The sequence below is a fragment of the Histomonas meleagridis genome, assembly GCF_020186115.1.
Source record: "Histomonas meleagridis strain 2922-C6/04-10x chromosome Unknown contig_68, whole genome shotgun sequence".
Classification (NCBI taxonomy): domain Eukaryota; phylum Parabasalia; order Tritrichomonadida; family Dientamoebidae; genus Histomonas; species Histomonas meleagridis.
Window position 1 is genome coordinate 102,329 of NW_027150909.1, and position 26,916 is coordinate 129,244.

At 26.9% G+C, this 26,916-nt stretch overlaps 7 protein-coding genes across 7 annotated transcripts; 2 read left to right on the forward strand and 5 right to left on the reverse strand.

Moving 5' to 3' along the window:
• Positions 1 to 5,854: 5,854 nt before the first annotated feature.
• On the forward strand, positions 5,855 to 6,277 carry GO595_008389 (glutamic acid-rich protein; the record flags this gene model as incomplete). Its single annotated transcript, XM_067921959.1, has 1 exon — positions 5,855 to 6,277. The coding sequence occupies one exon, from the start codon at positions 5,855 to 5,857 to the stop codon at positions 6,275 to 6,277; it is 423 nt and encodes a 140-aa protein (XP_067771155.1).
• A 324-nt stretch (positions 6,278 to 6,601) lies between these two features.
• On the reverse strand, positions 6,602 to 7,975 carry GO595_008390 (putative aminohydrolase SsnA; the record flags this gene model as incomplete). The annotated part of the gene is made up of 1 exon (XM_067921960.1): positions 6,602 to 7,975. One exon carries the CDS (start codon positions 7,973 to 7,975, stop codon positions 6,602 to 6,604), a length of 1,374 nt encoding a protein of 457 aa, XP_067771156.1.
• Positions 7,976 to 8,435: 460 nt separating this feature from the next.
• Positions 8,436 to 10,232, reverse strand: GO595_008391 (uncharacterized protein; the record flags this gene model as incomplete). Its single annotated transcript, XM_067921961.1, has 1 exon — positions 8,436 to 10,232. One exon carries the CDS (start codon positions 10,230 to 10,232, stop codon positions 8,436 to 8,438), a length of 1,797 nt encoding a protein of 598 aa, XP_067771157.1.
• A 9,921-nt stretch (positions 10,233 to 20,153) lies between these two features.
• GO595_008392 (uncharacterized protein) lies at positions 20,154 to 20,678 on the reverse strand (the record flags this gene model as incomplete). The annotated part of the gene is made up of 1 exon (XM_067921962.1): positions 20,154 to 20,678. The coding sequence occupies one exon, from the start codon at positions 20,676 to 20,678 to the stop codon at positions 20,154 to 20,156; it is 525 nt and encodes a 174-aa protein (XP_067771158.1).
• Positions 20,679 to 20,954: 276 nt separating this feature from the next.
• GO595_008393 (uncharacterized protein) lies at positions 20,955 to 21,632 on the reverse strand (the record flags this gene model as incomplete). Its single annotated transcript, XM_067921963.1, has 1 exon — positions 20,955 to 21,632. One exon carries the CDS (start codon positions 21,630 to 21,632, stop codon positions 20,955 to 20,957), a length of 678 nt encoding a protein of 225 aa, XP_067771159.1.
• Positions 21,633 to 21,994: 362 nt separating this feature from the next.
• Positions 21,995 to 22,900, reverse strand: GO595_008394 (WD repeat protein; the record flags this gene model as incomplete). The annotated part of the gene is made up of 1 exon (XM_067921964.1): positions 21,995 to 22,900. The coding sequence occupies one exon, from the start codon at positions 22,898 to 22,900 to the stop codon at positions 21,995 to 21,997; it is 906 nt and encodes a 301-aa protein (XP_067771160.1).
• Positions 22,901 to 25,622: 2,722 nt separating this feature from the next.
• On the forward strand, positions 25,623 to 26,219 carry GO595_008395 (uncharacterized protein; the record flags this gene model as incomplete). Its single annotated transcript, XM_067921965.1, has 1 exon — positions 25,623 to 26,219. One exon carries the CDS (start codon positions 25,623 to 25,625, stop codon positions 26,217 to 26,219), a length of 597 nt encoding a protein of 198 aa, XP_067771161.1.
• Positions 26,220 to 26,916: the final 697 nt, after the last annotated feature.

Here is a 26,916-nt window from a genome sequence, read left to right on the forward strand (position 1 = left end):
TATTATAAAATGATTAAAGAAAATTGTAAATTCTTAATTACATCACTGAATTCCATTCGAACAACACAACATGTTATTCCATATTGTATATCAGAGATAGATAAAGCAAAAAACAATTTAAATAATATTACAAATAATCATCAACAATCTCTTAATCAAATTAAGAAAACAAATGAAGAACTTCAAACACAAATTTCTAATCGAAAAGAAAAAATCAATGAGCTAATTAAAAAGAACAAAACATTTATAGATAGTTTTAATTTTGATATTGAAAATCTTCAAATTGATTCAACAAAAGAGAAAACAGATGAACTTGATACTGAAATCGAAGAACATTTTAAAAAATTAATTTCTTCTTCAACTGATCCAACAACACAAGAAACATTACAAAGTCATTTAAAGTCATTCATAGAATATCGCGAATTACGTAAATCGATCACGAAATTATGTGAAACATCAATTAACACAATCAAAACAAACATAAAACTTGAAAAAGAATTATTTCAAACAATAATTGAACATTGTAAAGATGAAGAAATTTTAATGCGTCGTCAAAAAGAATTTGAAGAACTTACCAAATATGAGAAAACTTTATATAATGTTCTTGATCTTATGCAAATTGATAAAATTAATGATTGGTGTAATAAGTTAAATAAAACTACAAATTTGTTAATAACATTAATCAATAATCAGAATGAAATTGTTTTGGAATTCGAACCTTTCGTTAATAGCGAAAATTTCAACGAAGAAATTTCGGAATTAGAAAAAGAAGTCAACGAAATAATTGCAGAAAACGCAAAGCTGATTGAAGAAGAAGCACAAATAAAATTGGAAATAGAAAAAGTTGAAGAAGAAAGAATTAAAGAACAATTTATTGAAAGTTGTGATGTTTCTGCTGATGAAGATATTACAATTTGTCCAATATGTAGGTGTAATGAGAGAAACGTAATCTTAAAAACATGTTTCCACCCGTTCTGTAGAAGATGTGTTGAGGAATCAAATCACTTATGTCCAATTTGTAAAATAAAATTTGAAGATGACGATATAAAAAATATGTACTTCCAATAAAAATGTTTTAGAATAAAAATGTTTTTTCAAGATCCAATGACAGAAAACCGTCGAGAAGAGATAAACGTGCTTTGGCTTCTCAAAATTTGTGTTAAGCCGCAAAAATTGTTTACCATGTATTCAATTCCCCAGCGGTTATTAGCCCGACCCGTTTGTCATTTCCAATGGAAAAAACAGAAGATATAAAAAAAGTTAAAGATGTACTTTAGTCTAAAAAAATTACAATTGATTTCAAGTGGAGGTTTGAGTAATGATATCAAAAATAAACAGCAACAACAATTAGTCCATATTTCTGATTTTTCAGTAAAAATAATGATAAGTAAACGGTGTCATAACTGAATTTGGTGATTTTCTGAGAAAAAAGTGACATGTGTTTTTTCCATACATTCAAAAAATAAATAGTTAAATCAAACAGAGCGGTTACATTGAATCTTTTTTTTTTGAGTTCAGGTAGCATGAAATCTGAAGAAAGAGATATCTTACAATCTGTAGAATATATAATATCCAATATAGATAGTCAAAATATTGAAGTGTCGGTATTTTGGACACTCAAATTTTTTGATGAAAAATATCCATTTTCATTTCATCTTCTTATTTATGAATTAATATATTATTATAGCTTACAACCAAAGCGAGACCTTTCATTATATTTATGTTACTTAAAAAATCTTGAAATAAAGGAAGAAGAAATATGTAAAAAACAACATCAAGTCATAATAGGATTTAAAAATTATCTTTTAGATTTCGATTCTCAAGAAAGTAATTATATTCTCTTAAGAATGGTTGAAGAAAAATTGATTGATTCAAATTTTCGAAAAAATTCTTTATATTTTACACATCTTATGACTCAAGAAGAAATTGAAGACATGAGTCATTCCCCATTTTATACTAAATTTTTAAATAATATTGAAACATTAAAAAAAAACGATTGGGAACTTCATAAACAATTAATTAAAGAAGGACATAATCCAAATGAAGTTGCAAAAATGATTCGAAATGATGAAATAGAAAAACTTCAAGAAATATCATCACAAATGGATTTTGATTTTAATCAAATAATTGAACCATCACTTTATGAGAGATGTGATTTTATTAATAAAAAAGATGTTACGTTAATTGATTATGCAGCATTCTTCGGATCAGTTAAATGCTTTAAATATTTACTTATGAATGGCGCAAGTTTAGAAAATATAGGTAAATATGCAATTGCAGGCGGTAACTTAGAGATAATTCATTTATATAATCAAAATCATTTATCATTTGAAATTTATGAAAATTCGGATAAAGAATTCCGTACTTTTAATTCAAATGATGTGTATCATGTAATTATTATGGCTATGATTTCCAATTTAAATGATTTATTTCAAAATACTAATATATATATTTATGAAAGAAATAATAATGAGGATCATCCACCAAGATCTATTACATATAAAATTGCAATTAAATTCCATAGAAATGAGCTTTTTAAATATCTTTATGAAAACAAATTAATTAAAATTAATGATTTAAATAAATTAGCAAAGCAAACTATTAAATATAATAACTATGAACTTATGTCATATTTAAAGGATAATGGGATGAAAATTGATGATAATATCATTAATGAAGCAGCAAAAAGAGGAAATTTATATCTTGTTAAACAATTTTTGGAAGAACATCAAATTCCAAAAAATATTTTGTTATTTGTTATAACAAAAAACTTGGAATTAATTGAATATATTCGTGAACAAAAAGGATTTGATATTAATGCTAGAAATGTATTTTTTTAAATTTTGATGTAAATTTATTAAAAATGCGTTTTCAAATAAAAATTTGGATTTTATTTTAAGTAATTGAAACTCCTCTTATAGTTGCATCAAGAATAAATTCCATTGATGCTGTTAAATTTCTTCTGAAACAAGAAGGAATTAATATTAATGCTAGAGATATATCTTTGTAATATTTAAATATTACTTCAAAAATTTTATGTTTGAAAATAGTATTCGGAATGCATTTAAATAATAAAATACTGCACTTTTGAACGCATCTTGGAATGGAATTGAAATAGTAAAATTACTTCTTGAATATAAAGGAATTGATATCAATGCCAAAGAAATTGTACAATTGTTTGATTGATGATTTATTTCCGTAATATTGGATTTCAAAATAAAATTTGGAAAATTTTCAAATTATTAGATACAGCACTTATTAGAGCATCTTTAATTAATAATAAAGGAATCGTTGAATTGCTTCTTAAACTTAAAGGAATTAATATAAATGATAAAGATATTTATTTGAAATAGTTAATATTTGTTAAAATAATTTCGTGTTTCAAAATATTTTATGGTAATTAATCATATTTTTTCATACAGCACTCATAAATGCGTCAATAGTTGATAATAATGATATAGTTCAATTACTCCTTGAACAAGAAGGAATTGATATTAATGCTAAAGATATTTATTTGTTTTATTTAATTTTTATTTTAATATTTTGAAATTTTAAAACGATATTAGGAAATTATTTAAAAAATTTAATACAGCATTTATTTTGGCATTCCAAAGTGATAATAATGAAACAGTTAAAATACTTCTTAAACATGAAGAAACAGATATTAATTTTAAAGATATTTATTATTTATATTAGAAATTTATTTCGATATTATAATATTTTAAAATGATATCTGGAAATTATTTAAATTGTTTAAACCAATTCTCATTAATGCATATGAGAAAGGAAATATAGAAATATTTAAATTGTTTCTTGCACACAAAAGAATTGATATTAATGCTAAAGATATTAATTTATTATGTATAAAACTTATTTTAATAATTTGATATATTTTAATAATATTTGGTATTTTTTTGGAATACTTAAAACATTACTTATTTATGCATCTAAGGAAGGAAACATAGAAATAGTTAAATTAATTCTAGAAAATGAAAGAATTGATGTTAATGTTAAAGATATTTTTTAATTGTTATTAATTTTTTGTTTAATAATTTGATGTTTTAAGATAATGTTTGGAATTTTTTCATTTTATTTAATACTTCTCTTCATCATGCATCTAAGAATGGAAATATAGAAATTGTGAAATTACTTCTTAAACAAAAGGGAATTAATATAAATGCTATAAATATTAAATCATTTTATTTGAAATTTACATTAAGATTTTTGTATTTAAAAATAATGTTTGGAAGTTATTCGAATTTTTTAGTTCGGCTATATTTTATGCAACAGCAAATTGTCATGTAGATATAGTGAAATTACTTATTGAACAAGGTATTGATATCAATGTAAAACATATTTATTTATCATATATAGTATTTATTTCATTAATATATGATTTCAATTCAACATTTGGAATTTAATCAAAACATTTAGAACCTCACTTATTTATGCATCTTCAAAAGGATACATAGAAATAGTTAAATTACTTCTTACACAAGAAATAATTGATATTAATGCCCAAAATATTTATTTCTTTTTATTGAATGTTTCTTTCAATGTCATGAAATTTTAAAATAAAATAAGGAAATTAATAAAATCATTTGAAACAGCATTTGTTGTTGCATTTCAAAATGGTCATAAAGATATAGTTAAATTACTTCTAAAACAAAAAGGTTTTGATATTAATATTAAAAATAATACTTTTTATTATTTGTTTTTTTATTTCTATAATTTGATATTTTTAAACAAAGCATGGAAATTTATCAAATAATATGAAACTACACTTATGATTGCATTTAAGACATACCACATAGATATAGTTAAATTACTTCTTGAACAAGAAGGAATTGATATTAATGCTAAAGATATTTTTTATTTTTAATCAATATATATTTAAGTAATTTGAGGTTTCAAAATAATATTTGGATGTTATTTTAAATATGTAATACAATACTTTCTAATGCATCCAGAAAAGGTAATACGAAAATAGTAAAATTACTTCTCAATCATGAAGAAATTGATATTAATTCTCAGAATATTTAAATTTATTTCATAATACAACATTCAATCATTTGTAATTTCGATATAATATCTGGAAATTATTTGCTTATCTTGAAACAGCACTTATCATTGCATCTCTTTCAAGCAAAACAAATATAGTTAAACTATTACTTACTAAAAAAGGAATTAATATTAATGCTAAAGATATTTTTTGCTTATGTTTAATATTTTTTCATGTAATTCGACGATTTTAAATAATATTAGGAATATATTCGAATTTTTTGGCACAGCATTATATTATGCAACAATAAATTGTAATATAGGCTTAGTTAAATTACTTCTTGAACAAAAAGGCATTGATGTTAATGTAAAAAATATTTATTATTATTAAATAATCTTTATTTCATTAAATTATTGTTCCAAAATAAAATTTGGAAATAATATATATTATTAGAAACTGCACTTACTTATGCATCTGAAAATGAATATACAAAAATAGTTAAATTAATTCTTGAACAGAAAGAAATCGATGTCGATAATCAAAATATCCAAATATTTTTTAAATTTTTGATTAAAATTTTATATGATTCAATAAAAAATTTTATCGAACATTATCAAAATAATTCAATATTTAACATGAAAATCAAACATTAAAATTTTAATGGTACATTAAGTCAACAAACCATAAGTAAGATATATTTCTGGTAAGAAAATTCAAAAATCATGTGATATCCCTTTAAATATTCTTGGTTATCACACCGAAAAATTGATCGTTAATTTGCTGTTTAATTATAAGCGAACGTTAATAATTTGATTTAAGCACTTTACAAAAAGTATTAAATGTCTGTTAACAATGACAGAAGAAAATGTTTCTTTTGTTATCCCAGTGAAACCAAAAGTTGAAAAATCACCAAAACAAGCTGTTTCCTCTATGTTTACAAAGCCAAAAAGCACTATTTCAAATTCTACACAGAATGAACCGAAGATATCTTTTAAGAAAAAAGTCAAAGCTAAACATGCACCAACAAGGAATGTAGTGCAACAAGGTGAAAAAGAGAGTAGTTTTTTAACATTACTGAAACAAAGGCAAAAAGGGATTGCTCCACCACCACCAGTTCCAACACAAAATGCTATTAATAGTAATGTTCATGTTGGAGGATTTGGAGAAATTGCATTAAGGATGCAAGGTTGGGAACCAGGCATGCCAATTGGTTCAGATACCACAATACATCCGAAAAAACGTAAACCAAAGGCAGACCCAGATCCAAGCAATTAAAAACAATTTTACGAAATACAATGTTTTCAAGTATAAATAGACATTTAAAAATAAAATACTTATTTTCTCATTGTTATTCTGTAAAATATTTTCTCATTATTATTCTGTAAAATATTTTCTCATTGTTATTCTATAAATATGTTTAAGCATGAGAAAAAATCCAAACAAAGTTTATTAGTTATGAATTCCACATTTAGTCTTCAATATTTTAACAGTTACTGTGAAATTTCTACAAAAAATTGAAACTATCGGCAATACAAAAACTTAAAGTACGATTAAAACGAATTCAAAAATATGCCTTTTTTAACTTCAAACTATTTTTACTCAGAGTCTCTCAGCGATTCCCGGCTGCCTTTCTAAGCACCTTGCGAACACTGCCTTCTCGTCGATAGTCAACAGCTCGTGGTTCTTGACGACCTGTTTACCTCCTACGAAAGTTGAGTGTATATCCTTTCCTGACATTCCGAACACCATATGCCATGGCAAGTTGCCAATAGTCACAGGCGATGGTGCGTCGTAATCGACGAGAATGATATCAGCGAATGCGCCTGGTTCAATGATTCCGACTTTCTTTTGGAATGCCTTCGATACCAATTTGCTGTTGCCTTCCATTAATATCTTAAGTGAGTCATAACCCATAACGCGTGGGTCTTTATGGTTAAGTTTTTGCGCGCAGTACAAGAACTTCATTTCTTGCAACATGTCGTATGTCATTCCATCAGTTCCAAGTGCTAAAGGAATTCCACGCTTAAGAATGGCCTCTGCTCTTGGTAACCCAACAGCATTGTTAAGGTTAGATGATGGATTTGTGACAATGTTTGTGCCCGTCTTCTTGATTAAGTCGAGTTCTTCGTCATTGACAAAGACACAATGTCCATAAATAGTATTCGGACCACAAATTCCAAAGTCAACAAGACGTTGTACACATGTTTTGCCATAATTTTTCATGGAGTAATCTTCGTCATATTGTCCTTCGGCAACGTGAATGTGATATCCAACATATGGTAATGCTTCTGGTACAGATTGTAAGGCTTCAACAGACTTCTTAAGTGTTTCGTCTGAGCATGTGAACGGTGCGTGCATACCAAAGGAGGCGGCAAGCATTGGATTCTTATCTTTCTTATAACAACGTTCAATGAAGCGACGATTTTCTTCTATGCCAGCATAGGCTCCATCCATTCCATTACGGTCTGTAACTTCATAGGCAATGTGATTACGGATGTGGCAATCTAATGCAGCTTGAGCAATATCATCATTGGCACCTTCAATGCAATTTGGAGAGGCATGGTGATCAACAACAGTGGTACAACCGGTCTTAAGAGCAACAATATTGAAGGCAGCTGCTGAAAGATAACTGTCTTCATGTTGAAGTGCACGATCAAGACGCCACCAAAGACGTTGGAGGACTTCAAGGAATGTATAAGCTGGTGGATCCTTAAGTGCAAGACCACGGCTAAATAAACCATAATAATGTCCGTGTGCGTTAACAAATCCTGGCATGATAAACTTACCTTCTGCATTGACGTATTTAGCAAATTTGTATTTGTTGCGAAGTTCAGCTGTTTTTCCACATTCAATGATTGTATCATCTTCGAAAACTACAGCACCATCATTTTCTATTTCATGAGAAAGATCTCTAACGAGACGGCCATTTCCGATGATTGTCTTTAATCCACGGTTGTGTATGGAAGAAAGCATAGAAAAAAGTGAACTGTTGGCCGTTTATTGACTTCAATTTTGATTGTTTTAAGCTGTCGTTTTTTTGGAGATCAAAATCTATTCAAAATTTAACGTTCTCCTCTACTTTGAATGCTGATAGAACGTCACTTTCTTGTTGCAATTTTGTGAGTCTGGAGACCGTTAGTTTTAATTTGGAACTTGATCGTTTTTTATTCAATTTTTTGATCCAGAGTGCTCTGAAAAGATGACAAAATTACTTTAAAAGAAAAATATCGACAAAAAAATTATTGTGACAGCGGTTGAACTCCACAAATTCAAAATTGTGTTGTTTATAAAGAAGAAAAATTTATTTCCAAACTTGTTAATAATTTGGTTTTGATATTTGTTTTAATTTTTATACATTCATTTAATTAACACTCAAAAGTTAATATTGTCATATCCACATTTAATGTTATTTTTATTAAATTACAATATTGCATTATACTCTTTTCACGGGAAGATATTTCCTCATGAAAGGGAATTGTCTCAGTGTATCCATTGTTGTTGTTCTGTTCCAAAAAGTTGTCTTTATTTCATCGCTTGCTAGACTGAACTTTTTATTTTCTTCCATTTTCAATAACTCAAGACCAGGAATGAATGTTACGTTGAGCATTAACATAAGTTCACGAATAGGGATTTCATCTTGCATCATTTCATCCTTTTTCATATTCATTAAAATGTACACTATTATTGTATTCTTTAAATCAGGACAAATATCCTTCAAAATCTCATTACCGCCAGACTCATGAGAAATGTTTGGAATCATTAGTATAAGTCCTGTTATTTGTGACAAATACTTTAACTTAATTTCTACGCATTGTTCAAAAGCAGTTGTGAATGAATGCCATAAAATTGCGTTGGAGAACGTTAACCTGTATGGATTTGACAGAACTCTGTTCGATAATTTCACATCAAGCAACGATACGAACACATCAAAGACAAAAGTGTTAATTGATGGCGTGAAACCTAAACTCGTCTTAACTATGGCAAACACCTCTTGAAACTCATCCAACAAAGTATCGACATCAAATTTAGCTTGCACGAATCGATTAGAAAGGATATCAAAGTTCGTAAGTAATGGAGTAGCAATTTCTCGTGTTTGAATATTAATGACATCTTCAAATCTCTTTAAGAAATCTGTTAAATATTCTTCGTGGAGAGTTTCTTTCGTAGGATTCCTTTGTATTAATACATATAATACTATAGATGTCATGAATTTGGTTTCGTTATCCCCTTTCATTGATAAAGGAGCTTTTAAATATTTCTCGAAGAAAACATTTGCAAATGTTTCATATTCACTTCTTTCAGTCTCTTTAAGTAATATTTTAGACTCTAACAAAAAACTATAAATTGGAAATGCGGCAGGTGGTTGTTCGATCTTTTTGTCTGCATCAACATACGTTGGCATAGAACATCGCGAATATCTTTGGCTCATTACACTGGCCAATAAATTGATTAAATTTTCGAACTTTTTTTCTTTTGTTTCTTCTTCCTCTTCTTCTTCTTCTTCCTCCTCTTCTTCTGCTTCCTCTTCCTCTTCTTCCTCTTCTTCTGTTTCTTCTTCTTCTTTCGCTTTGTTGTTTTCTTCATTATTATTATTATTATTAATTTTCGATTTACGAACTCGAATAACTTTGCGCTGTCGAGTCGCTGTCTGTTTTGGTTCGTTGTTGTTCGTTTCTGTTTGTGGTTTTTGATCTTCTGTAGTGGATTTGTCTAATTCTTCATCATATTCAACTATCTCTTCATAGCTATCATCGTTGTCATTTGCTTCCTCTGGAGCATTCAGAGCTTGTAAGTTGCTCATACTCTTTGGTCTGCTGATTATGTCAATTTTACATGAAATATTTAGTGATGGTGGAACAGACCGATTTGATGTCATTGGTATGACAAAATCTGGTTCTTTGGAGTCAAGGCGCTGACTTATGTCTATTGTAAGTTGGCCATAAATTCGTGGAGTATTATCTGCAGTGTATCTATGAAGTACAATCATAACATTTTTTGGTAAAAGTGCGTCACCTTGTTTGTTCATTTTAAATTTGCGACGAGACTTGCACTCTAAATTAAATGTAAGTACTCTATTGGAATCAGGGAGAACATGTTTTGAATTAATTCTGGACTTGCCATTGATACAAGAAACGGTAAAACCACTGTCAGTACTCCGTTGAATGGAAATGGATTTAATAACAATTGTGACGTCAGCGATGATAACTGGCTGATTCTTTGGCTGGAACATATAGAAACCGTTTGGGTGTTTAATTGAAATTTTTAACGCAATATTGAAAAAAAATAAATTTAGAACATTACAAAGAAAAAATTGAATAAAATTAATAACATGTCAAAAGGGATAATGTGAAGTAACCATTAAATTTGACTCAACCACGCCGATGAACTGTTTACTCTTGATTAAGTGACAGTATATGTAATCGTGTAAAAAGATCTGATGAAGTAATTAATTAAATATCTTTAATATGATACATTTTGAATTATTTGATTTTAAATGAAGAAAATAATATAGGTAAATATATTTTTATATTAATAAAGATATGTTATATAATAATGATAATATATTTTTTTTCAAATAATATAAATTTATCATTTTTAATTTAGTTTATTTGAGAAATAAAATAGTATCATGTTTATACAACTTTTAAATATTTGCATTTTTCTTTTCTTGTTGAAGAAGTAAAGATTTTATTTCATCATTACATCTCAATGATACATGAGTAAGTGCAGTTTTGAATAATAATGATAATCACAATATATAGTTCAAAAATATAAAATTAAAATATACTTGAAATATTAAAACTATTCGTTATCTTTCACATTAATATCAATTCCTTCTTGTGAAAGTAATAATTTGACAATTTCGATTTGATCAAGTTGCGATGCTAAAATTAGTGCTGTTTGAATAATTTTAGTGTTACTCCAAATAAAATTTGGTTTCATTATTAATTAACATGAAATTTCATCTTGTTCATTAATATTAATTCCTTCTTGTGAAAGTAAAATTTTAACAATTTCAAAATATCCATATTTACTTGCTATAATAAGTGCTGTTCGAATTGATTTTGTTAATTTCCAAATATATTTGTTTATCAAATAAAAAATTGAATTTCTAATTATTAAAATAAAACAAAATCTTTTTCATTAACTTTAATTCCTTTTTGTTTAAGTAATAATTTAACAATATTTTTGTTCCCTTTTTCTGATGCATATATAAGAGCTGTACTAAATAATTTAAATAATTTCCAAATATGATTTTGAAATATAGAATTTTATAAATAAATATTAGGTAAAAAATATAAATATTTTTTATATTAACATCAATTTTTCCTTGTTCAAGAAGTAATTTAACTATTTCTATTTGTCCACTTTTAATTGCATAAATGAGTGCTGTATTAAACATTTTAAACATTTTCCAAATTAAGTATTAAAACATCAATTTATCAAGATAATTTCTATATACTATAAATAAACATTTCCTTTAGTATTAATATCAATTCCTTTATGTTCAAGAAATAATTTAGCTATTTCAATAAAACCTTTAAATGCTGCATACATAAGTGCTGTATTAAATTTATGATATAAATTCCAAAAATCATTTTGGATCATCAAATTGTTCAAATAGACATTATGTTGAAATATTAAATGTCTTCAGCATTGATATCAATTCCTTCTTGTTCAAGAAGCATTTTAACTATTTCAGTCTTACAATTATTTGTTGCATACATAAGGGCTGTTCGATATATTTTAATTAATTTCCATTAATCATTTTGAAATATCATATAATTAAAATTAACTTTAAAAAATTTAACTTAATATTTTGAAAATTGATATTATTTCCTTCTTTTTCAAGTAGTAATTTCACTATTTCAATATGACCTTTTGAAGATGCATAAATAAGCGCTGTAAAAAATAATAGTTACAATTTTTAAATTATGGTTTCATACATTAAATTACTACATTTAAAACATACAGCATTGATATCAATTTCTTTATGTTCAAGAAGTAATTTAACAATTTCTATATATTCTTTTGATGTTGCTATAATGAGTGCTGTTTGATATAATTTGAATATTTTCCAAATATTATTTCAAAACATAAATAAATTTAAATTATTTTTGAATAAAATGATCAAATATTTTGAGCATTGATATCAATTCCTTCTTGTTCAAGTAATAATTTAACTATCTCAGTATAACCTCTTGAAGTTGCATATACAAGCGGTGTTTGGAATATTTGATATTATTTCCAAATGATCGTTTTTAACATCAAATTATTGAAATAATTCAAAAACAAAACAAATAAAAATTCTTAGTATTCACATTAATTCCTTTATATTTAATGAGCAATTTAGCAATTTCTATTTGTTCATTTTTTAATGCAATCATAAGTAATGTTTCAAATAATTTGTGTTAATATCATATTTTATTTTGAAATATTATCACATTAAAATTAATAAATGTCGTATTAATATTAATTCCATCTTGTTTAAGAAGCAACTCAACTATTTCAAAATTACCTTTTGAAATTGCATATATAAGTACTGTTCGAAATATTGCAAAAAAATTCCAAATATTTTTATGAAATAAAAAATCAGCAAAATGCACACAAAGCGAAATAAATAAACATCTTTAGCATTAACATTAATACCTTTTTGTTCAAGAAGTAATTTAGCTATTTCAGTATAACCATTTGAAATTGCTAAGATAAGAGGTGTCTTAAATATTAATAATAATTTCCAAATATTGTTTTAAAATTTGGAAAAATTGAAATAAAATTCAAATAAGCTAAACAAACATCTCTAACATTAACATTAATTCCATCTTTATTAATAAGTAATTTTACTATTTCAATATAGCCATTTGCAACAGCATAAATAATTGCTTTCCGAAATGATTTATATATTTCCCACATATTTTCTTGAAATAGAAAAATATTATAACGAATTTTAAATATTTCATGAAAATATCTTTTACATTAACATTAATTCCTTTTTGCTCAAGAAGTAATTTGACTATTTTTGTATTTCCATTAGAAATAGCCAATATAAGTGCTGTATAAAATAATTTGATTAATTTCCAATTATTGTTTTGAAATATTGTATCAAATAAAGAAATAATATTTTAGAAAATAAAACATCTGTGATATTAATATCAATTCCTTTATATCCAAGAAGTAATTTAATTATTTCTATACTACCATTATATGATGCTAATATAAGTGCTGTATAAAATAATTTGGATAATTTCCAAATAATTCTTTGATATAAATTGTTGAAATAATCTTTAAACGAATCGAATAAATTTTATTTTTTGCATTAATTTCAATTCCTTTATGCTCAAGTAGTAATTGAACAATATCAAAATACTTATTTTGTGTTGCTATTAAAAGTGCTGTATTAAATAATTAAAATAATTTCCTAATATTATTTTGGAATATCAAATTATTTGAATAAATTCTAGATAAAACAAATATATATCTTTAGCATTAATATCAATTCCTTCTTGTTCAAGAAGCAATTTAGTGATTTCAATGGTGTTATATTCAGATGCAACAATAAGTGGAGTTTTAAAAAAATTGAATGATTTTTAAATTATACTTTAAAATTTTAAATAACATAAATGAAAATTAAACTAAATACATAAACATCTTTAGTATTAATATCAATTCCTTTCTGCTCAAGAAGGAATTTGACCATTCCTACGTTACAACTTGAAATAGCTAAAATTAGTGCTGTTTGAAATAATATGTATAATTTCCATATAACAATTTGAAATATAAAATTAATGAAATTATTTCTAAATTAAACATTATAATATCTTTAGCATTAATATCAATTCCTTCTTGTTCAAGAAGAGACTTAATAAGCTCGATATTTCGTGATTCTAAAGATATAAACAAAATATCTTTTGGGATTTGATTATTTTGAAGAAAATGTTTAACAAGATATAAATTTCCAATTCTTGCAGATTCATTTATAATATATTCGCTAATTTTTGTATTCTCTTCTTTCAAAAAGGAAAGAATTTCATAGTTTCCACTGACAATGCAAAAATATTCTAATTCATCAAAATTTACCTTTTTTAGTTGTTGCATTGAAAATCTATTTCTATTCATCAACTTTAGATTTTTAGATTTTTCTAATTTATTCTCATAAATATATTTTAAGATATCATTTCGATGGAATTTAATAGCAGTTTCATATGCATTTTCAAATGATGAATGATGTTGTTCACACAAATGAATGATTTCAAGATTTCCACTTGCAACTGCATATTTACCTGTGTTTTTTACATTTGCACCATTCATAAGTAAATACTTAAAACATTTAATTGATCCAAAAAATGCTGCATAGTCAATTAATGTAACATTTTTCTGATTAATAAAATCACATCTCTCATAAAGTGATGGTTCAATTATTTGATTAAAAATAAATTTTGTTTGTGATGATATTTCTTGAAGTTTTTCTATTTCATCGTTTCGAATCATTTTCGCAATTTCATTATGATTAACTCCTTCTTTAATTAACTGTTTATGAAGTTCCCAATCATTATTCGAAAGTTTATCAAAATTTTCCAAAAAAGCTTTTTTGATTGGATTGACTCTCTGGTTTATTACAAGTTTACGTCTGGCAAAAGCGTCTTTTACTTTTTTGTTTTGATAATGTATAAAATATTCTGATGATATACCATTAACTTGAATAATATTTGCATCGATTAGATTATGTTCAATTAATTTCTCGATGAGATAAAATGCTTCTTGAGATTTAGCTTCAGATGTATAATCAATAAAAATTTCAATGATTGTGGGTTTGATTTTAGTTATTTCTTCTTCTTTTTCTTTGATCTTTTCTAAATAACTTATGAAAACATCACTTAAAATATTTCGTGAGAAAAATGCATAATAAATCAAATTACAAATAATGAAATTAATTGAATATGATAAGTTGGAATCAAATAATTTCATTGTTTGTAGAACTGATAAATCAACATTGTTTTCATCTAAATTAAAAATGATTTGTTGAAGTGAAAGAAGCTTATCCATGTGGGGATGAAGAATTTTTACTTCCAAATTTCAAAGTTAACGTTTCCCCTTTTTAATATAGAAAATATTGGATTAAATGATATTGTTTTGTGTACAGAAACCGTCACAATAATTCAATAATTCGAATTGTGAGTTCACAATATGAACCAAGACAAAACCATTACAAATTCCAACCAAGATTGTAATTTGAACTTTGCTTGTATAGGACTACCCTCTCAACTTAAAGAGATTGTATTTAATTTAAACGAACAAAATCTTGAACTATCAATTCAAAAAACAATGGAATTATTTGATTCAAAATCACCATACTCATTTAATTTACTTATTACTAAGCTGATTTTTTCTTCGATTACAGTACAAAATAGTGTGAGTATTGATGTTTACTTCAACTATTTAAAAGAAATTCAAATTAAAGAAGAAGAAATAAATAAAAATATTCCAAAAATAATTGAAATTTTTGCTCAGGATTTATCTAATAAGAGAAAACATCAATCAAATTATATTATTGAAAAAATGATTGAACAAAACTTGGTTGATATTCATATTTTTAAAATTAATTCTTTATATTTTGCACATCACAAGAGTAACTCTGTTGGTGTTTTTAATACGTTATCTAATCCATTATTTTTGAATCATTATTTTCAAAAAAATTATGAAAAACTTTCAAAGAATGATTGGGAACTTCATAAGCAATATGTTAAAGAAGGACATAATCCGAATGAAATTGCGAAAATAATTCGAAATGATGAAATCGAAAAACTCCAAGAAATATCATCACAAACAAAATTTGACTATAATCAAATAATTGAACCATCAACTTATGAAAGATGTTCATTTATAAATCAAGAAAATGTTACATTAATTGATTATGCAGCATTTTTTGGATCGATTAAATGTTTTAAATATTTACTTATGAATGGTTCAAATGTAAAAAACACAGGTAAATATGCAGTTGCAGGTGGAAATGAAGAAATCATTCATTTGTGTGAGCAAAATCATTCATCATTTGAAGGTACATACAAAGCAGCAATTATGTTTCATCAAAATAATATTTTCAAATATATTTATGAAAACAAATCAGAAATACTGAATGAAAATGATTCGACTTCTTTGGATAACACAAATCAAAATATTTTTGCTGGTTTAAATGGGCTTCCACAGATGAAATTTCCATATGTTTTTAATGGAAATCAATTTCAATTTAACCCAAACGGAAACCAAATGCCATTTAATAACTACAATTTTATAAACATAAAGGCAAAAGAAGTCAATATTAATGATTTGGGTAAATCATGTATTAAATATAATAACTATGAAATTTTTTTATATCTGGAACAAAATGGAATAAAAATTGATGATTCGATAATTAATCAATCAGCTAAATTCGGAAATTTATATTTAATTGAATACTTTCTTCAAAACAACAAGATTCCAAATAATATTTTACCTTATTCTTCAAAATTTGGAAATATCGAACTTGTTAAATATATTTTAATGCAAGAAGGAATCGATATTAATGCTAAAGATATTTCTTTGTTTTATTTAATATTTATTTTAATAATTTTATGTTTCAAAATAATATTTGGAAATTATTTATATTATTTCAAACAGCACTTATGTATGCATCTGAAAAAGGTTATACAGAAATAGTTAAATTACTTCTTGAACAAGAAGGAATCGATATTAATACTCAAAGTATTTATTTATTTTATTAATGATTTGTTTTAATAATTTAGAAATTATTTAAATATTTTAAAACAGCACTTATTTTGGCATTAGAACATGATAACATAGAAATATCAAAATTACTTCTTAAACAAAAGGGAATTAATGTTAATGTAGTAAATATTTACTTCAGATATTTATAATTTATTTTAATTATTTTATGTTTCAAATTAATATTTGGAAATTATTTATATTATTTCGTACGGCACTTATGTTAGCAATTTCAAATGATTGTATAGAATTAGTTAAATTAATTCTTGAACAAGAAGGAATTGATATTAATGCTCAAGATATTTCTTTGTTTTATTTAAAATTTATTTTAATAATTCGAGGTTTCAAAATAATATTAGGAAATTATTTAAATTATTTCAAACAGCACTTATCGAAGCATCTGAAGAAGGATATATAGGAACAGCCAGATTACTTCTTAAGCAAAAAGGTATTGATGTTAATGCTAAAAATAATAATTATTTGTTTTATTTTTGATTTCAAAATAATATTTGGAAATTATCAATAATATTTGAAACAGCACTTATTAGAGCGTCTTGGAATGATCATATAGAAATAGTTAAATTACTTCTTGAACAAGAAGGAATTGATGTTAATGCTAAAGATAATATTTATTTGTTTTATTTGATATTTCAAAATAATGTTTGGAAATTACTTCTAATATTTAAAACAGCACTTATTTATGCATCTGAAAATGGTTATATAGAAATAGTTAAAATACTTCTTGAACAAGAAGGAATTGATGTTAAAGCTAAAACTAATAATTATTTGTTTTATTTTATATTTCAAAATAATGTTTGGAAATTACTTAAAATATTTGATACAGCACTTATTAGAGCATCTTGGAATGGTCATATAGAAATAGTTAAATTACTTCTTGAACAAGAAGGAATTGATGCTAATGCTAAAGATAATAATTATTTGTTTTATTTTTGATTTCAAAATAATATTTAATTATTTCAAATATTTAATACAGCACTTATTTTAACATCTGAAAAAGGTAGTATAGAAATAGTTAAGTTACTTCTTGAACAAGAAGGAATTGATATCAATGCTAAAAATAATAATTATTTGTTTTATTTTATATTTCAAAATAATGTTTGGAAATTACTTAAAATATTTAATACAGCACTTATTTTAACATCTGAAAAAGGTCGGATAGAAATAGTTAAATTACTTCTTGAACAAGAAGGAATTGATATTAATGCTAAAGATAATAATTATTTGTTTTATTTATGATTCATTTTATTAATTTTATATTTCAAAATAATATTTGGTATTTGTTTAGAATATTTAGAACAGCACTTATGTATGCATCTCAAGAAGGTCGTTTAGAAATAGTTAAATTACTTCTTGAACAAAAAGGAATTGATATTAATGCTAAAGATAATATTTATTTGTTTTATTTAAAATTTATTTTAATAATTCAATGCTTCAATATAATATTTGGAAATTATTTAAATTATTTAGAACAGCACTTATGAAAGCATCCGAAAATGGTCATACAGAAATAGTTAAATTACTCCTTGAACAAGAAGGAATTGATGTTAATGCCGAAGATATTTATAAGTTTTATTTAAAATTCATTTTAATAATTTTTGATTCCAAAATAAAATTTGGAAATTATTTAATTTATTTAATACAGCACTTATGTATGCTTCTATCAATAATTATATCGAAATATTGAAATTGCTTCATGAAAAAAGTGGTAATCAAAATTCCAATTAAGGGGAATTAAATTATTCAATACATCTGGCTTCAAAAAAAAAAGATAAGAAAATTTTAGTAAAAAGAAGTCTTTTCAACATTTATCGTCTTTATCGTTAAGTAAAGTTTACAAAAAATCTGTCATCCATTAATGAATGAGTGCACGTTAAAAACGTAACTTTTGTCATTTGTAATACAAAAATCATGAAATTCAGTCGAAAGGACAAAAATGATCAATGACTGAAAGCTCGGCTTGTACACGAATGAATTGGATTGAAGAATTCGACTTTCTATTTACTTATTATATTCTTACGTTGTGTGTGTGTGTGTTGCAAGATATCTCAGCCTAATAGGATCAACAGCTGTTAAAATATATAATGATATGAAAGAGACTTTAAATGCTTCCTGTGAATCATATTCGAAGTATCACTAGAGCAATTAGATCAGGAACAATCGGAACAAATAGTAATGAGTCTAAAAAATCAATTAATTTCACTGAACCATCAAACACTGATGAAAAAATTTTGGAGGTGCTTGATGAATTCCATTTTTCTTCAGTTAGGCAAATAGCCCATAAAACAAATATCCCAAGGTCAACTGTTTACGATCACCTAATCAAAATTGAGTTCGTTTGCAGATACCTTCATTGGGTACCCAATTCTCATACACCAGAGCAAAAAAAAGTGCGGGTTAGATCATGTACTAAATTATTGAGAGTCATTGGAACTGCAAAAAAAGATTCCTGGAGGCATTTTGTTACAGGAGATGAATCATGGTTTTATTTAAACTATGATTATCGGAAAAGATGGGTACAAATAGGTAATAACCCAGGAGAAATTGTATCAAAGAAAATTTGCTCTCGAAAATTCATGTTGTCGATATATTTCAATCCAAATGGTTTTGCTCTCGTTGACTGTTATCCTAAAAATCAAAAGTTTAATGCACACTACTACGTGAATAATATTTTATTCAAACTTGTTCAAAGATTCAATGATGGTTCTGATAGAAATTTAATTTTGCACGTTGACAATGCAAAACCGCATACTGCTTGCATAACCACAAATTTTATTGACTCGAACCAGATGAAAAGAGGTCCACATCCCCCATATTCACCTGACGTAGCACCATCAGATTTTTATCTTGGGTAATGTCAAAGAAAAGCTCAAGGGTTATTCATTTGAAACCCCTGAAGAGTTAAGACATCAGGTTCATCGAATTTTAAATGACATTTCAAAAGATGAATTGAACCGAGCTTTTCTAAACTGGGAAGAGAGATTACAAAGAGTTATTGATACCAAAGGTGAATACATTCACTAAAGAAAAAAATAATATTTTTTGTTTTTATTTATTCCCTTTCTATGTTGAGATGCTAACACTTCTACCGGACACCCTATACTATTGTATCTCAGTTATTTTTGTTTAAAATAAAAAAAAATGAATTTTTGTTATTGCTTAATAACTTTTTAACATTAAAAAAGGCATAAAATTTTTAATTAAAATCATTAAAACATATTAACTATAGTTTATTAATACATATATAATATTCAGCTGAAATTTAATTTGAATACAGCTCATAGCTGAAAACCATCCATTCTCCTGTGGGTAAAAAATTCTAAAGTTCCAAACTTATATAAGTGAAGTTATGATGAAATTAAAATCAATGATTTTATGGTGAAAAAATAGATTCTATTGATGGAAGTGGCTCCTTAAGAGAATTAAATAATTCAGAACACATTTTTTCTCTTTGTTCAAGCTCAGAAATATCTAAATTTATTTCTGAAAGCTTTTTCTTTGTGATTTCAATCTGTTCTGTTACACGTGCATTTTTTGCTTCTGCATCTTTTCTTCTTTCTTTTAAGTTATTTGATTTGGAATCAGCAATAATCTTTGCCTTTTGGATTTGAGCTTTTAATGATGCGTTTGACTTCTTTAATTTTTCAACGTTTTTGGTTCTTTCTTCAATTTCTTTATCAATTGATTGTATTTCATTTTCAATTTGTGCTTTTTCTTTTTCAATTTGCTCTGTTCTGTCTGACTGAAGAGATTCTTGAAGTTCTTCGATTTGTTCTTGTAACTTTTGAATTTGCATATTAATTTTGTTCATTCTTGTTAAATGCATTGCTGATTCATTTCTTCGAACCTGTGACAAATCTGAACGTATATTTATTGCCTTTTGGACCAGCGTTCCCATTTGTTGCTCATGTTTTGATAAAATTTTTTCGAATTGTTCCCAAAATGAATCAGATTGTTTTAATGAATTTTGTTGAATTTTATCCCTCAACATTAGTACATATGTTGAATATAACAAGTTTTTTGATTCTTCTATATTTCTTGAAGTTTCTACTTGAGACATTTGAAAAACGAGCACAAATATTTAACGTCTTATAAACGTCTTCTTTTCATGGTTGGGGTACCCAAAAATTCGAATAATTTTTTGAATGAGTTAACAATTTTGCGAACTTTATTTTTACAACACCATTGGAAAGCTTTTTCCCCTCAGCTCTTTCACAATGAAGTTGCTGAGCCATGCCGATATTGATTGAATATTCTGCTGCCTGTTATCATCAAACAGTGGTTTCACGTCGAATTCAGCGATTAGATCGTTCCCAATGTTCAAAATAATTTCATCTTCTTCTGTGAAAATTAGCGAAATCTTTGCAACCAGCATCTTCAAGAGAAACTCAAAGTTTACGTTGACTGTAAACAACTTTGGGAGATCAGCGGGCCCTGCTGATGCAGATGCAGAAATAGACACTGAGGGTGATCCTTGATAATTAATAAAAAATGAAAGTGACTGATTATCTCCAGGAGATATGCAAAACTCTGAGAAGTAAGGTGTGCTATCTGGGTTTTTGAGTGGAGCAATGTTCAATTTGGATAGAACTGCTGGTCTGTTTGGATCTGCAAGAATCCGCTTTGTGAGAATTGCGCATCCCCTCTTTATGAGTTCAGCTTCGATACGAGAAGAGTTTAAACGAGCCAAAAATATGTTTATCCAATTTGCTGATTCGCGTGTTTTGACGAACTTTTGTTGTGTATCAACATGACGGTATTTCTTTTTATGTGCTTTTGTTCCAAAAATAATAAGCACAAGTAAAAATGCAATTTGTCCTGTCAAAAAACCTAGAACAAACAAAGCACCCATTTTTTGGCACTTTTTAGTCACATTATTTCTTTTTTTTGGACTAATAGACACAATATCCCTTTTCAAGAGCCAAACCATTAGTCGTAATGCAAGCAGGTTTCTCTTTCACTCATATTAATTTTTCGACTTGCATCAGATTTCTTCCTAAGATCATTTTTCAATTTCCTAATTTTTGAAACCATAAAAACACTTTTCTCAAAACAATGTTTACGCGCATCTTTATTTTAAGAAATTAGTCAAGAAAACCCATTTTTGAAATTTTTCTTCCAAAACGAACAAAGATTCACAAAATTGAATGCAAGACGATTGAAATCGACGGTTTGAATAAAAGCATCGAATACTCATTTTATGAATTCATAGGATTAGATCACTGCAATGCACGTTACACCCTTTTGGTGCCTTTCTATCTGGCGCAACAATGCGCCTGTCTGCGCGTTCCACACCCTACACACTTTATCAGTGCCTCCAGTGCACACAAATTGAGAGTTTGGCGTAAACGCAACGTCCCAAACCCAACGCGTCTGGCTTTGGTCCTCGAGTTTGTGCGCTAACTCGCATGTCTCAGTCCACCACAACTTAGCGGTGGAATCAGATGAAGCAGTCGCAAAGAGTTTACCGTCAGGTGAGGCAGCAACGCGCGTGATGAACGCATCGTGAGCTTGAACACGTCGAAGCTCAGTGACAGCAGTGGGAGTAACACTGGCTATCACTACAGTACCATCTTGACAACCAATGATGGCGTCATTCTCATGGTTGGAAGGAACAATGGATCTGATCGCTTTTTGAGAAAAACGAGTGGATGAAAGAAGTTTGCCGTTTTGTGAGTTCCAGACTTCCACTTTGCCATTGTCATTGCCTGTAAGAACAAGTTTGTTTTCGCACATAAGACATATGGTATTAAGACAACAACCTGTCATAAAGGAGGCAATTGGACGAGATTGAGAGGGATCCCAGATCTTCCAAGTTTCATCTTCGCTGCAGGAATAGAGACGATTGCCATCAAAGAATAAATCAGTGACATTAGTTTGATGGCCTTGAAGATTTTGATATGGTTTGTTGGTTTTGGCAGTCCTATTGTAAATAAAAATGTACGGATTGCTTGCAACAGCAAAGCGATCTTCTGCAAATTTAATGATCCTATTTGCTTGAGCATTTTGAAGGATAAACTTAAGTGGGGCGGCAGAACTGGAAGATTCTGAGCTTAAATCAGTAACTGAAATTGTTAAATCATATGATGCAGATACGAGAAAAAGAGGCTTTTGTGCCATTTCAGCCTATGCAAAATTGCCCCTTAAAAGGGTAAAAAATTAGCCCAATCCTTCTATCGGTGGTGTTTTTAACGTATTTTTGTGTATCACCTCACTTCAAACAAATTCTTCCAAAAGTTGAATAGTATTTAGAAATAGCATGAATTATTGTTTATAATGGTCATTTAAGTATCTAAAAATGTTCATTTCACAGTTGTCAAATAATTATTTTATAATTATTTTATGATCAATAAAAAATTAAATTTTTAGATTGGAAAAGCACAAAAAATTTTACATTTATTTATGCATTTTGTAAATGTGCTTTAGTAATATGCCTAATAATTTGCAAAAGAAAACATCTATTTTTTACAAATTCAAAAAAAAATTTCAATAAAATAAATATTTTAATGAATACAAAAAAATACTTTATGAAACCAGAACATAATTCATTTTTTAAAAATCTTTTTTGAACCATTTTTTACCTGAAAGCTTTAGCTCCATATCATCCTTTAATCAAATATTTCTCCGGGCTTCTCTTTTGCACATATTTGTTTCTTCTTTCTCTATCTCATATGCATTGGCTCATTGTGAGAAAGTAATCTACAACTTGTGTTAGATATTTCATCATTGTGGTATATAACGATTAAATGTTTCACAAAATTTCCAAAAAGTGACAATGTCAAACATTCTTTTTTATCATTGTTAGTAATTTGTTATATACAAATATAATTAATTAATTAATCCATTAATAATGTATTATTCATTTTCTAATTTCATTGAAGATGAAATTTCTTCTATAAGTGATTGCAATGGCAAAACGAAATCTCTATTCGAAACACTTAACAATGTATCTTGCAAATATATATAAAAGTCATCAAACATGGAGCTTTGGAACAGCATATTTAATTCAACTAATTGGAAAATGTGTCTAATTCCATAAATACAATCTTCATCGTTAAGGTAATCATTTGATATTATAATATCGAAAAAGTTATCTAATGCCTCATCCTTCGGCATAAACATTTCGAAGTTACCTTTTTCGTTTTTATAATACAGAGATAAGTTTATCAAACAATAGATGGCGAATTTCTTTTGCGTGAAAGTTCCGTTGATAAAAATTCGCGAAATTATATTCGGTAAATCGATTTGTAAATAAACGTCAATTGGATAAAACTTTTCAGCAATGATATCCGATGTTAAAATGATCGCCGTTTTAGATATTTCATCATTATCCGAAAATATAAATGGAATAATTAATGAAATATGAACTTTTCGTAGAAATTTATTTATTAAAATTTCTTCTGACGAATTTATAAATACTCTAAAAAATGAAAGAGTTGCTTTTAATATTTGCATTGGTTTCGGGTTTTGAAGGATAAAAATAAAATTATTAAATGTTGGGTCATCAAGAATTAATGCGCCGACGCATTGATTCGCTGAGACAATATGTGTTAATGAATTTATTCGTTGTTGGAAATGTTGTTCATCGTCAATTAAATGAATGTCTTGAATAATGAATGAAATAGATGTTGTGATTGCTGTGATATCATTAGGATCGCATGTGTACAGATATCTGGAATAAAAAAGTGGCGTTTCAATTGGATCAACCATTTTTTGACATAGTTCAAATTGATCAACTAGGATTTTGGAGAAACTTTGATCATGAGAAATAAGCAAAACAAATAATTGTTGAATTGCCTTTTTTGGATAATTATTTTCTGATAGAATAAATTGAAATACTGAATCTGAAATTAAACAATGCGCAAAATCAAAGTTGTTTTGAATTAAAACTATAAAAACATCTGCGAGAAATTCAATTAAATCAATATTGCTTTGAACTAATTTGAATAATCCTGGAAATAATGAAATTTGTCGTATAAAATCAACGCTGATACAAGTGCATAATTGAATTGTTTCCATTATTTCAATATAACAATTAACTGCATCTTGGAAAAGACTATTTTCAATTTTTTCATTTGCCAAAATGCTTAGTTGCCCTATTATATGAAGACATTCTTCTTGGGATTTTTGTGGTACTTGATCAGAATTAACAAACAATTTTGGTCTAATTCTGCGTTTATATTTCAGATACATTGTCATCAATTTTTTCGTTCAAATTATTTGTCATTTTCCAAACATTTGAAAAATGGAAAAGGTAAAAGTTGTAAGAATTCGTTGGAAGAATGGTATAGAAAGATTAGATGTAAAGCCCAATGAAACTATTGGATCTTTGATTGATCGCATGGCAAATAAATATGGGTTTTTGACAAAGAATTTAACATTGTTACAAGAATCAACAAAAACAAATATTGTACGTTCAGCAAAACTTTCACAACTGAAAATTGAAAATGGTGAGTTATTTAGATTGGATTTACCCACTGATAGTACAAAAAAAGATATAAAGATTAATTATCCAAAAGCAACAAATTTAAGTGAATGGTCTTCAAACGTTATTTCTGTTGATCAAGTAGTTCAAAAACAAATTACAATTGAACAACAACAAGAGAGTTATGTCAAAAAGATTTTATTTCCATACACAGATTTTTTTCAAGCTTCACAAATTATTCTTCAAATGCATTTTAAAACTCCTCGTGTATTTCTCTTGTATGGTACTGTTATTGAAAAAACAACGTCTGCTTCTGTTCGAGTTCATGCAATTACTTTTCCAACACAAACTTATAAAAACAATGAATTTCACATTAACGAAAGCCAAATGAAAGTGTCTGATTCAGTAGCACACCAAATGGGCTTGCAGCTTGTTGGTCTTGTTGTTGTTTCAGAATTTAAAGATCCGCCGATCATTTCATATCACATGTCTTACTTAGCGAAACTTCAAAAGAAAATTGGAAAACATTTTATTATAATTTCAGCGCATCCTGATATGGGAAAATGTTCACTTGAAGGATACCAATTCTCGTCACAGTTTCTTGATCTTGTCGAAAGCAACTTTTTTGTCCAATCAAATGATTATTCTCATCTCAAATCAGATAAATCGGCTTTTCTTTACACAAAGCTCACAAATGAATTCGATGTCTATTATTTCCTGGTAAACGTTGCAATTGTATCTCGCGATTCATGGTTTCCAAGATCTTGGTTCCCATATCAGTCATTATTTCCAACAATTGCTGATTTCTCAGATGTAATGAGAAGAGGGTATAATATTGCTTCACCAAACTACGTAAGACTTCTTGATTTTAATCTTTTGATGTTTCTCGATGCAATCTTCGATCAAAGTTTGCCTGTTATCATTGACTGCTGTATAAAAAAGAAGAAACTTCCAATTGAAATTGAGACAAAAATTGAAGAAATGATTTATGAATCAATTCCAATGTTTGTTTGAACTAAAAAATGTTTTTTGATTTTACAAATCCATTTGAATATAAATTTATATATATCATTGTGAATAATTAATAGCATCACTACAAAAATTATTATCATCTTCGTAATAGAATAAAATAGAAATTATAAAGATAAATTGTACATTTGCTGGAACAACCAGTTCATTTGTAGCAAGTGATTTTGATATTGTATTTTACGCAATGGAATTAAGATTAAAATGCATTTGGCCTCGTTCTTTATGATTTTCTATAAATTTTTCTATATAAGAGCAGTATCCAAATAAAATGGAGACTTTTTCTGTATAATATTTAGAATAACGATATTATGAAGTAACCTTAAAAGAAAATCGTAACCTATAATGACATTACCTTTGTAAGAAAACAAAATACAAAATTTTATTCATTATCCTATAAATAATGAAAAAAGCATTTATTCTTCAATTGTCGCAATAGTTTTTTATGATTTAAACTATGCTTCATGCTTTCCAAATATAGAGATTCTTCCAAATATAAGCAACCACATATATATTATTGCACTTATTTAATGAATTTTATAGGAACTATAAGAAAAAAATAAGAATTTTTTTAAATATTCAAGAAATTGCAATGCTTGATTTATTAATAAAGATGATAATTCTTTATTCAGATAGATTGTATTTCATTTAATAACGAAGAAACACTTAGATCATTAAAGCATGA